This window comes from Oncorhynchus mykiss, chromosome 22 (assembly GCF_013265735.2).
Source record: "Oncorhynchus mykiss isolate Arlee chromosome 22, USDA_OmykA_1.1, whole genome shotgun sequence".
Lineage (NCBI taxonomy): Eukaryota > Metazoa > Chordata > Actinopteri > Salmoniformes > Salmonidae > Oncorhynchus > Oncorhynchus mykiss.
Genome location: NC_048586.1, coordinates 36,887,144 through 36,899,809, shown reverse-complemented (window position 1 = coordinate 36,899,809; position 12,666 = coordinate 36,887,144). Strand labels below are relative to the sequence as shown.

General features: G+C 56.5%; 1 protein-coding gene across 1 annotated transcript in view; it reads right to left on the bottom strand.

Moving 5' to 3' along the window:
• Positions 1-12,666, bottom strand: part of LOC110501807 (protein disulfide-isomerase A5) — a 78,513-nt gene that overhangs the window by 17,417 nt on the left and 48,430 nt on the right. Inside the window, exon 12 of the mRNA XM_036959223.1 lies at positions 1,292-1,362. Coding sequence (XP_036815118.1) covers positions 1,292-1,362 — 71 coding nt within the window. The remainder of the gene's footprint in view (positions 1-1,291; positions 1,363-12,666) is intronic.

Below are 12,666 nucleotides of genomic sequence, written 5' to 3'. Positions count from 1 at the left end.
TGCAAATGATTCATCTCAGTGACTGACAGTAGACAGTGCATGTTGACTAACCAATCACCGTAAAATGAGATTCAAATCAGCTTCATACATTTCACTGAGATGAGTTTAGTAGAGTGGCTTGATAACGGCATTGACGTTGTTGGTTTGCTAGAAGGCAAAACTTGACTTTACACATCGTTCACGTTTGGGAAAACTGTTCCAGCCAATTGGTAGCTACAGTAGATAACGTTAGTTCAAATAAAGCTAAATGATCTACTAATATAAAAGTGCAGCTATAAACTAGAAAGTAAAAATCCACCACAGTTTAATTTATGAATTAGGTCCCAGGAGGAGGGTTTTCAGTTGAACGTGGAGGCGCATCGGATAGTCCTTGCACTTTGAACCCCCCGCACACTGACGTATAGCTCCGCCCACCGGGAGAAATGGCGTGTAAAGAGCGTGTTCCCAAAGTTCACAGTGCACCAAACAAAACAGCAGCTCCTAAATAACTGTCGGGAGAGATTAAAATAACAAGATTATTTGTAAGATTAGCCTCCACAATAGAGGTAAATACAATTTTTAAAAAACAGTTAACCCCTCTATAACGAGGTATTCCAATACAGGCCGAATAAAAACACTGAACAATACACATTTTCACTCTATGTACTTCTATATAAAGCAGAAGGAGAAAAATAGATGACTTCAGCGGTCTCCTGTGCTCAGGGTGTAAGTAGTACAGCCTCCAGGCAGCACATCCGCATTAGGTAATGTGGGAGCTCTTCCCATTGACCTCCAAGCACTGGGTCTGGGCAGGGAGCCGAGGAGAAGAGGAGGAAGGGAGGACAGAGTGGGTCCAAGCTGCAGATCTCCAGGCAGGCTGCTGCACGGGGACAGCACAGGGATGAGATAATTGCTCCAATCATGAGGCGATCTCTGGTGATATTTATTGGCCTGCCCCTGGCTCTGGCTCAGGGCTGAAGGAGTGCAGCATTACCATAGCGGAGAGGACAGACACACCCTGCTAATCAGAAACACATAAGGAGCTCTGGCAACCAGTGAGTCCGGCGTGTCAGACTCTGACGGCACCAGCCAAGTACAAGGCCAAGTGGGGTTAAAGTTCTGTTCTGATGTTCAGATAGTACATATCTCACAGCTGGGGTTTGGAAGAAGTTTGTTTTACAGAGTGGAGTTGCAAGGCTTCAACATAAGCATGAACATACATTTAAACACACAGAAACAACACGAGCTCTCTGATGCATGCAAACACACACACATCAAAAGCACCCTGTATATACACCATCATTTTACTTACATTTTTGTCTTTGTTGAGGTATTCAGCAGCTTCATCATACTCTGGCTTCATCTTCTTACAATGGCCACACCCTGCAAGGTGAAAACACAAACAGACCTGACTAGCCGAGCGACGATGACTTAACGAACAGAAACAGACCTGACAAGCCGAGTTAAGATGTGCTAACGGTAGTGTTAGGGATTCTCACCATACTTACCCATAATCACATAAGTAAATGGCCTTAATAGAACCAACCAAGTGCGTTAATTGAATGAATCAAGCCATTCACAACATTACATTCTCAGTAGGGCTTCATCCAAGTAACATTAAAATAAACTGCAGGGAATTCTCCTCGGTTCCCGCCAACGGTTTTCAACACTGGCAGTTCTACAATATATAAATGTACACTGAGTGTACAAGAAACGAAGAACACCGTCCTAGTATTGCGTTGCACACCCTGTTGCCAGAGTGATAGGGGAGAAGACAGTTTAAGCGAGACCACAGTGACATAGCAGGGTTGGGGATGCGATAGGACTAGTGTTCCCACAGTGTGAGAACTAGCTGCGTGGACGGAGTGTGTGTGTGTAAGCTTGACTTGCTTGCCAACAGGGCTGTGACAACAAATTCCTGCGTCATGAATAAATGCTGTTTTCAATAAAAAATGTATGAGCTCTGCAGCAACGCAACTTATTTTTAAACAACTTTCAGACTCTGAACTCAATATTATTACCAAGCATCCCACTAGATGTGTTGTTGTTGGTATATTGTAAAGAGTAGCCTATGCTGTTTGAAGAGCAGAGTGTGTGTGTGTGTATATTTCCTATACAGCATGGTTGGACGGAACCGCAAGATCTTTAGTTGGCACACAGCTGTGAACTGTCCTTAAAAATCACATACAGCTGTAATATACACAACATCAATACAACACACAGCTGCATTCAAAATATGTATTGATGTTTAATTGTATTTTTGTAGAATTGTCAGACAGGATGCATCTCTGTCTGACCTTAAAAAGAGGAGTGTAAAAGAAGGAGACAGAGGAATAAAAGAGTATTAGTCTATTCTCTGCATCATCTCCTCTCTACTGGTGCCATCACCTTCATTTACTGTCTGGGGAAGGAGGGTTAAGCTAGATGTAATGTTTCTGATTCACAGCAGGGGAGTGTGTGTGTGTGTTTCTGTTGGAGAGACAAGGGCTTCGTGGCTATTAAAATAAGGCTGCTTCAATGGGCGGCTGGCCGCATCTCCTCTCCCGCACCAGTCTGAATAGACTAGAGGATGCTGGGTAATATGCCTGTTGGGAGGCCAGATCCTGTTGTTTACCTCAGCCATTCACAGACATGAATTGGTCTCTATACATCCTGCATCTACAGCTGCACAAAGACGACTGAACCAGCCACAGTGTGGAGGGAGAGAGGGAGCAGCACAGACAACTGAACCAGCCACAGTGTGGAGGGAGGGAGGGAGCAGCACAGACAACAACCAGGCACAATGTGGAGGGAGAGAGGGAGCAGCACAGACAACTGAACCAGCCACAGTGTGGAGGGAGGGAGGGAGCAGCACAGACAACAACCAGGCACAATGTGGAGGGAGGGAGCAGCACAGACAACTGAACCAGCCACAGTGTGGAGGGAGGGAGGGAGCAGCACAGACAACTGAACCAGCCACAGTGTGGAGGGAGGGAGCAGCACAGACAACTGAACCAGCCACAGTGTGGAGGGAGCAGCACAGACAACTGAACCAGCCACAGTGTGGAGGGAGGGAGCAGCACAGATAACTGAACCAGCCACAGTGTGGAGGGAGGGAGCAGCACAGACAACTGAACCAGCCACAGTGTGGAGGGAGGGAGCAGCACAGACAACTGAACCAGCCACAGTGTGGAGGGAGGGAGGGAGCAGCACAGACAACAACCAGGCACAATGTGGAGGGAGGGAGCAGCACAGACAACAACCAGGCACAGTGTGGAGGGAGGGAGGGAGCAGCACAGACAACTGAACCAGCCACAGTGTGGAGGGAGCAGCACAGACAACTGAACCAGCCACAGTGTGGAGGGAGGGAGCAGCACAGACAACTGAACCAGCCACAGTGTGAAGGGAGGGAGCAGCACAGACAACTGAACCAGCAGTGTGGAGGGAGCAGCACAGACAACTGAACCAGCCACAGTGTGAAGGGAGGGAGCAGCACAGACAACAACCAGGCAAAGTGTGGAGGGAGGGAGCAGCACAGACAACAACCAGGCACAGTGTGGAGGGAGGGAGCAGCACAGACAACAACCAGCCACAGTGTGGAGGGAGGGAGCAGCACAGACAACAACCAGGCACAGTGTGGAGGGAGGGAGCAGCACAGACAACTGAACCAGCCACAGCGTGGAGGGAGGGAGCAGCACAGACAACAACCAGGCACAGTGTGGAGGGAGGGAGCAGCACAGACAACAACCAGGCACAGTGTGGAGGGAGGGAGCAGCACAGACAACAACCAGCCACAGTGTGGAGGGAGGGAGCAGCACAGACAACAACCAGCCACAGTGTGGAGGGAGGGAGCAGCAGAGACAACTGAACCAGCCACAGTGTGGAGGGAGGGAGCAGCACAGACAACTGAACCAGCCACAGCGTGGAGGGAGGGAGCAGCACAGACAACTGAACCAGCCACAGTGTGGAGGGAGGGAGCAGCACAGACAACTGAACCAGCCACAGTGTGGAGGGAGGGAGGGAGCAGCACAGACAACTGAACCAGCCACAGTGTGGAGGGAGGGAGCAGCACAGACAACTGAACCAGCCACAGTGTGGAGGGAGGGAGCAGCACAGACAACTGAGCCAGCCACAGTGTGGAGGGAGGGAGCAGCACAGACAACAACCAGCCACAGTGTGGCGGGAGGGAGGGAGCAGCACAGACAACTGTACCAGCCACAGTGTGGAGGGACGGAGCAGCACAGACAACTGAACCAGCCACAGTGTGGAGGGACGGAGCAGCACAGACAACTGAACCAGCCACAGTGTTGAGGGAGGGAGCAGCACAGACAACTGAACCAGCCACAGTGTGGAGGGAGGGAGGGAGCAGCACAGACAACAACCAGGCACAGTGTGGAGGGAGGGAGCAGCACAGACAACTGAACCAGCCAGTGTGGAGGAAGGGAAGGAGGGAGAGAGCAGCACAGACAACAACCAGGCAGTGTGGAGGGAGGGAGCAGCACAGACAACAACCAGGCACACTGTGGAGGGAGGGAGGGAGCAGCAAAGACAACTGAACCAGCCACAGTGTGGAGGGAGGGAGCAGCACAGACAACTGAACCAGCCACAGTGTGGAGGGAGGGAGCAGCACAGACAACAACCAGCCACAGTGTGGAGGGAGGGAGGGAGCAGCACAGACAACTGAGCCAGCCACAGTGTGGAGGGAGGGAGCAGCACAGACAACAACCAGCCACAGTGTGGAGGGAGGGAGGGAGCAGCACAGACAACTGAACCAGCCACAGTGTTGAGGGAGGGAGCAGCACAGACAACTGAACCAGCCAGTGTGGAGGAAGGGAAGGAGGGAGAGAGCAGCACAGACAACAACCAGGCAGTGTGGAGGGAGGGAGCAGCACAGATAACTGAACCAGCCACAGTGTGGAGGGAGGGAGCAGCACAGACAACTGAACCAGCCAGTGTGGAGGGAGGGAGCAGCACAGACAACTGAACCAGCCACAGTGTGGAGGGAGGGAGGGAGCAGCACAGACAACAACCAGGCACAATGTGGAGGGAGGGAGCAGCACAGACAACAACCAGGCACAGTGTGGAGGGAGGGAGGGAGCAGCACAGACAACTGAACCAGCCACAGTGTGGAGGGAGCAGCACAGACAACTGAACCAGCCACAGTGTGGAGGGAGGGAGCAGCACAGACAACTGAACCAGCCACAGTGTGAAGGGAGGGAGCAGCACAGACAACTGAACCAGCAGTGTGGAGGGAGCAGCACAGACAACTGAACCAGCCACAGTGTGAAGGGAGGGAGCAGCACAGACAACAACCAGGCAAAGTGTGGAGGGAGGGAGCAGCACAGACAACAACCAGGCACAGTGTGGAGGGAGGGAGCAGCACAGACAACAACCAGCCACAGTGTGGAGGGAGGGAGCAGCACAGACAACAACCAGGCACAGTGTGGAGGGAGGGAGCAGCACAGACAACTGAACCAGCCACAGCGTGGAGGGAGGGAGCAGCACAGACAACAACCAGGCACAGTGTGGAGGGAGGGAGCAGCACAGACAACAACCAGGCACAGTGTGGAGGGAGGGAGCAGCACAGACAACAACCAGCCACAGTGTGGAGGGAGGGAGCAGCACAGACAACAACCAGCCACAGTGTGGAGGGAGGGAGCAGCAGAGACAACTGAACCAGCCACAGTGTGGAGGGAGGGAGCAGCACAGACAACTGAACCAGCCACAGCGTGGAGGGAGGGAGCAGCACAGACAACTGAACCAGCCACAGTGTGGAGGGAGGGAGCAGCACAGACAACTGAACCAGCCACAGTGTGGAGGGAGGGAGGGAGCAGCACAGACAACTGAACCAGCCACAGTGTGGAGGGAGGGAGCAGCACAGACAACTGAACCAGCCACAGTGTGGAGGGAGGGAGCAGCACAGACAACTGAGCCAGCCACAGTGTGGAGGGAGGGAGCAGCACAGACAACAACCAGCCACAGTGTGGCGGGAGGGAGGGAGCAGCACAGACAACTGTACCAGCCACAGTGTGGAGGGACGGAGCAGCACAGACAACTGAACCAGCCACAGTGTGGAGGGACGGAGCAGCACAGACAACTGAACCAGCCACAGTGTTGAGGGAGGGAGCAGCACAGACAACTGAACCAGCCACAGTGTGGAGGGAGGGAGGGAGCAGCACAGACAACAACCAGGCACAGTGTGGAGGGAGGGAGCAGCACAGACAACTGAACCAGCCAGTGTGGAGGAAGGGAAGGAGGGAGAGAGCAGCACAGACAACAACCAGGCAGTGTGGAGGGAGGGAGCAGCACAGACAACAACCAGGCACACTGTGGAGGGAGGGAGGGAGCAGCAAAGACAACTGAACCAGCCACAGTGTGGAGGGAGGGAGCAGCACAGACAACTGAACCAGCCACAGTGTGGAGGGAGGGAGCAGCACAGACAACAACCAGCCACAGTGTGGAGGGAGGGAGGGAGCAGCACAGACAACTGAGCCAGCCACAGTGTGGAGGGAGGGAGCAGCACAGACAACAACCAGCCACAGTGTGGAGGGAGGGAGGGAGCAGCACAGACAACTGAACCAGCCACAGTGTTGAGGGAGGGAGCAGCACAGACAACTGAACCAGCCACAGTGTGGAGGGAGGGAGGGAGCAGCACAGACAACAACCAGGCACAGTGTGGAGGGAGGGAGCAGCACAGACAACTGAACCAGCCAGTGTGGAGGAAGGGAAGGAGGGAGAGAGCAGCACAGACAACAACCAGGCAGTGTGGAGGGAGGGAGCAGCACAGACAACAACCAGGCACACTGTGGAGGGAGGGAGGGAGCAGCACAGACAACTGAACCAGCCACAGTGTGGAGGGAGGGAGCAGCACAGACAACTGAACCAGCCACAGTGTGGAGGGAGGGAGCAGCACAGACAACAACCAGCCACAGTGTGGAGGGAGGGAGGGAGCAGCACAGACAACTGAACCAGCCACAGTGTGGAGGGAGGGAGCAGCACAGACAACAACCAGGCACAGTGTGGAGGGAGGGAGCAGCACAGACAACTGAACCAGCCAGTGTGGAGGGAGGGAGCAGCACAGACAACAACCAGCCACAGTGTGGAGGGAGGGAGGGAGCAGCACAGACAACAACCAGCCACAGTGTGGAGGGTGGGAGGGAGCAGCACAGACAACTGAACCAGCCACAGTGTGGAGGGAGGGAGGGAGCAGCACAGACAACTGAACCAGCCACAGTGTGGAGGGAGCAGCACAGACAACTGAACCAGCAGTGTGGAGGGAGCAGCACAGACAACTGAACCAGCCACAGTGTGGAGGGAGGGAGCAGCACAGACAACTGAACGAGCCACAGTGTGGAGGGAGGGAGCAGCACAGACAACTGAACCAGCCACAGTGTGGAGGGAGGGAGGGAGCAGCACAGACAACTGAACCAGCCACAGTGTGGAGGGAGGGAGGGAGCAGCACAGACAACTGAACCAGCCACAGTGTGGAGGGAGGGAGGGAGCAGCACAGACAACAACCAGCCACAGTGTGGAGGGTGGGAGGGAGCAGCACAGACAACTGAACCAGCCACAGTGTGGAGGGAGGGAGGGAGCAGCACAGACAACAACCAGGCACAGTGCGGAGGGAGGGAGCAGCACAGACAACTGAACCAGCCACAGTGTGGAGGGAGCAGCACAGACAACTGAACCAGCAGTGTGGAGGGAGCAGCACAGACAACTGAACCAGCCACAGTGTGGAGGTAGGGAGCAGCACAGACAACTGAACGAGCCACAGTGTGGAGGGAGGGAGCAGCACAGACAACTGAACCAGCCACAGTGTGGAGGGAGGGAGGGAGCAGCACAGACAACTGAACCAGCCACAGTGTGGAGGGAGGGAGGGAGCAGCACAGACAACTGAACCAGCCACAGTGTGGAGGGAGGGAGGGAGCAGCACAGACAACTGAACCAGCCACAGTGTGGAGGGAGGGAGGGAGGGAGCAGCACAGACAACTGAACCAGCCACAGTGTGGAGGGAGGGAGCAGCACAGACAACAACCAGCCACAGTGTGGAGGGAGGGAGGGAGCAGCACAGACAACTGAACCAGCCACAGTGTGGAGGGAGGGAGGGAGCAGCACAGACAACTGAACCAGCAGTGTGGAGGGAGGGAGCAGCACAGACAACTGAACCAGCCAGTGTGGAGAGACGGAGCAGCACAGAAAACAACCAGCCACAGTGTGGAGGGAGGGAGGGAGCAGCACAGACAACTGAACCAGCAGTGTGGAGGGAGGGAGGGAGCAGCACAGACAACTGAACCAGCCACAGTGTGGAGGGAGGGAGCAGCACAGACAACTGAACCAGCCACAGTGTGGAGGGAGGGAGCAGCACAGACAACTGAGCCAGCCACAGTGTGGAGGGAGGGAGCAGCACAGACAACAACCAGCCACAGTGTGGCGGGAGGGAGGGAGCAGCACAGACAACTGTACCAGCCACAGTGTGGAGGGACGGAGCAGCACAGACAACTGAACCAGCCACAGTGTGGAGGGACGGAGCAGCACAGACAACTGAACCAGCCACAGTGTTGAGGGAGGGAGCAGCACAGACAACTGAACCAGCCACAGTGTGGAGGGAGGGAGGGAGCAGCACAGACAACAACCAGGCACAGTGTGGAGGGAGGGAGCAGCACAGACAACTGAACCAGCCAGTGTGGAGGAAGGGAAGGAGGGAGAGAGCAGCACAGACAACAACCAGGCAGTGTGGAGGGAGGGAGCAGCACAGACAACAACCAGGCACACTGTGGAGGGAGGGAGGGAGCAGCAAAGACAACTGAACCAGCCACAGTGTGGAGGGAGGGAGCAGCACAGACAACTGAACCAGCCACAGTGTGGAGGGAGGGAGCAGCACAGACAACAACCAGCCACAGTGTGGAGGGAGGGAGGGAGCAGCACAGACAACTGAGCCAGCCACAGTGTGGAGGGAGGGAGCAGCACAGACAACAACCAGCCACAGTGTGGAGGGAGGGAGGGAGCAGCACAGACAACTGAACCAGCCACAGTGTTGAGGGAGGGAGCAGCACAGACAACTGAACCAGCCACAGTGTGGAGGGAGGGAGGGAGCAGCACAGACAACAACCAGGCACAGTGTGGAGGGAGGGAGCAGCACAGACAACTGAACCAGCCAGTGTGGAGGAAGGGAAGGAGGGAGAGAGCAGCACAGACAACAACCAGGCAGTGTGGAGGGAGGGAGCAGCACAGACAACAACCAGGCACACTGTGGAGGGAGGGAGGGAGCAGCACAGACAACTGAACCAGCCACAGTGTGGAGGGAGGGAGCAGCACAGACAACTGAACCAGCCACAGTGTGGAGGGAGGGAGCAGCACAGACAACAACCAGCCACAGTGTGGAGGGAGGGAGGGAGCAGCACAGACAACTGAACCAGCCACAGTGTGGAGGGAGGGAGCAGCACAGACAACAACCAGGCACAGTGTGGAGGGAGGGAGCAGCACAGACAACTGAACCAGCCAGTGTGGAGGGAGGGAGCAGCACAGACAACAACCAGCCACAGTGTGGAGGGAGGGAGGGAGCAGCACAGACAACAACCAGCCACAGTGTGGAGGGTGGGAGGGAGCAGCACAGACAACTGAACCAGCCACAGTGTGGAGGGAGGGAGGGAGCAGCACAGACAACTGAACCAGCCACAGTGTGGAGGGAGCAGCACAGACAACTGAACCAGCAGTGTGGAGGGAGCAGCACAGACAACTGAACCAGCCACAGTGTGGAGGGAGGGAGCAGCACAGACAACTGAACGAGCCACAGTGTGGAGGGAGGGAGCAGCACAGACAACTGAACCAGCCACAGTGTGGAGGGAGGGAGGGAGCAGCACAGACAACTGAACCAGCCACAGTGTGGAGGGAGGGAGGGAGCAGCACAGACAACTGAACCAGCCACAGTGTGGAGGGAGGGAGGGAGCAGCACAGACAACAACCAGCCACAGTGTGGAGGGTGGGAGGGAGCAGCACAGACAACTGAACCAGCCACAGTGTGGAGGGAGGGAGGGAGCAGCACAGACAAACACCAGGCACAGTGCGGAGGGAGGGAGCAGCACAGACAACTGAACCAGCCACAGTGTGGAGGGAGCAGCACAGACAACTGAACCAGCAGTGTGGAGGGAGCAGCACAGACAACTGAACCAGCCACAGTGTGGAGGTAGGGAGCAGCACAGACAACTGAACGAGCCACAGTGTGGAGGGAGGGAGCAGCACAGACAACTGAACCAGCCACAGTGTGGAGGGAGGGAGGGAGCAGCACAGACAACTGAACCAGCCACAGTGTGGAGGGAGGGAGGGAGCAGCACAGACAACTGAACCAGCCACAGTGTGGAGGGAGGGAGGGAGCAGCACAGACAACTGAACCAGCCACAGTGTGGAGGGAGGGAGGGAGGGAGCAGCACAGACAACTGAACCAGCCACAGTGTGGAGGGAGGGAGCAGCACAGACAACAACCAGCCACAGTGTGGAGGGAGGGAGGGAGCAGCACAGACAACTGAACCAGCCACAGTGTGGAGGGAGGGAGGGAGCAGCACAGACAACTGAACCAGCAGTGTGGAGGGAGGGAGCAGCACAGACAACTGAACCAGCCAGTGTGGAGAGACGGAGCAGCACAGAAAACAACCAGCCACAGTGTGGAGGGAGGGAGGGAGCAGCACAGACAACTGAACCAGCAGTGTGGAGGGAGGGAGGGAGCAGCACAGACAACTGAACCAGCCACAGTGTGGAGGGAGGGAGCACCACAGACAACAACCAGCCACAGTGTGGAGGGAGGGAGGGAGCAGCACAGACAACTGAACCAGCCACAGTGTGGAGGGAGGGAGCAGCACAGACAACTGAACCAGCCAGTGTGGAGGGAGGGAGCAGCACAGACAACTGAACCAGCCACAGTGTGGAGGGAGGGAGCAGCACAGACAACTGAACCAGCCACAGTGTGGAGGGAGGGAGCAGCACAGACAACAACCAGGCACAGTGTGGAGGGAGGGAGGGAGCAGCACAGACAACTGAACCAGCCAGTGTGGAGGGACGGAGCAGCACAGACAACTGAACCAGCCAGTGTGGAGGGACGGAGCAGCACAGACAACTGAACCAGCCAGTGTGGAGGGACGGAGCAGCACAGACAACTGAACCAGCCAGTGTGGAGGGACGGAGCAGCACAGACAACTGAACCAGCCACAGTGTGGAGGGAGGGAGGGAGCAGCACAGACAACTGAACCAGCCAGTGTGGAGGGAGCAGCACAGACAACTGAACCAGCAGTGTGGAGGGAGGGAGCAGCACAGACAACTGAACCAGCAGTGTGGAGGGAGGGAGGGAGCAGCACAAACAACTGAACCAGCCACAGTGTGAAGGGAGGGAGCAGCACAGACAACTGAACCAGCCACAGTGTGGAGGGAGGGAGGGAGCAGCACAGACAACTGAACCAGCCACAGTGTGAAGGGAGGGAGCAGCACAGACAACTGAACCAGCCACAGTGTGGAGGGAGGGAGGGAGCAGCACAGACAACAACCAGGCACAGTGTGGAGGGACGGAGCAGCACAGACAACAACCAGGCACAGTGTGGAGGGACGGAGCAGCACAGACAACTGAATCAGCCAGTGTGGAGGGACGGAGCAGCACAGACAACAACCAGCCACAGTGTGGAGGGAGGGAGCAGCACAGACAACTGAACCAGCCACAGTGTGGAGGGAGGGAGCAGCACAGACAACTGAACCAGCCACAGTGTGGAGGGAGGGAGCAGCACAGACAACTGAACCAGCCACAGTGTGGAGGGAGGGAGCAGCACAGACAACTGAACCAGCCACAGTGTGGAGGGAGCAGCACAGACAACTGAACCAGCCACAGTGTGGAGGGAGGGAGCAGCACAGATCACTGAACCAGCCACAGTGTGGAGGGAGGGAGCAGCACAGACAACTGAACCAGCAGTGTGGAGGGAGGGAGCAGCACAGACAACTGAACCAGCCGTGTGGAGGGAGGGAGCAGCACAGACAACTGAACCAGCCGCAGTGTGGAGGGAGGGAGCAGCACAGACAACTGAACCAGCCGCAGTGTGGAGGGAGGGAGCAGCACAGACAACTGAACCAGCCACAGTGTGGAGGGAGGGAGCAGCACAGACAACTGAACCAGCCACAGTGTGGAGGGAGGGAGCAGCACAGACAACTGAACCAGCCACAGTGTGGAGGGAGGGAGCAGCACAGACAACTGAACCAGCCACAGTGTGGAGGGAGGGAGCAGCACAGACAACTGAACCAGCCACAGTGTGGAGGGAGGGAGCAGCACAGACAACAACCAGGCACAGTGCGGAGGGAGGGAGCAGCACAGACAACTGAACCAGCCACAGTGTGGAGGGAGCAGCACAGACAACTGAACCAGCAGTGTGGAGGGAGCAGCACAGACAACTGAACCAGCCACAGTGTGGAGGGAGGGAGCAGCACAGACAACTGAACGAGCCACAGTGTGGAGGGAGGGAGCAGCACAGACAACTGAACCAGCCACAGTGTGGAGGGAGGGAGCAGCACAGACAACTGAACCAGCCACAGTGTGGAGGGAGGGAGGGAGCAGCACAGACAACTGAACCAGCCACAGTGTGGAGGGAGGGAGGGAGCAGCACAGACAACTGAACCAGCCACAGTGTGGAGGGAGGGAGGGAGGGAGCAGCACAGACAACTGAACCAGCCACAGTGTGG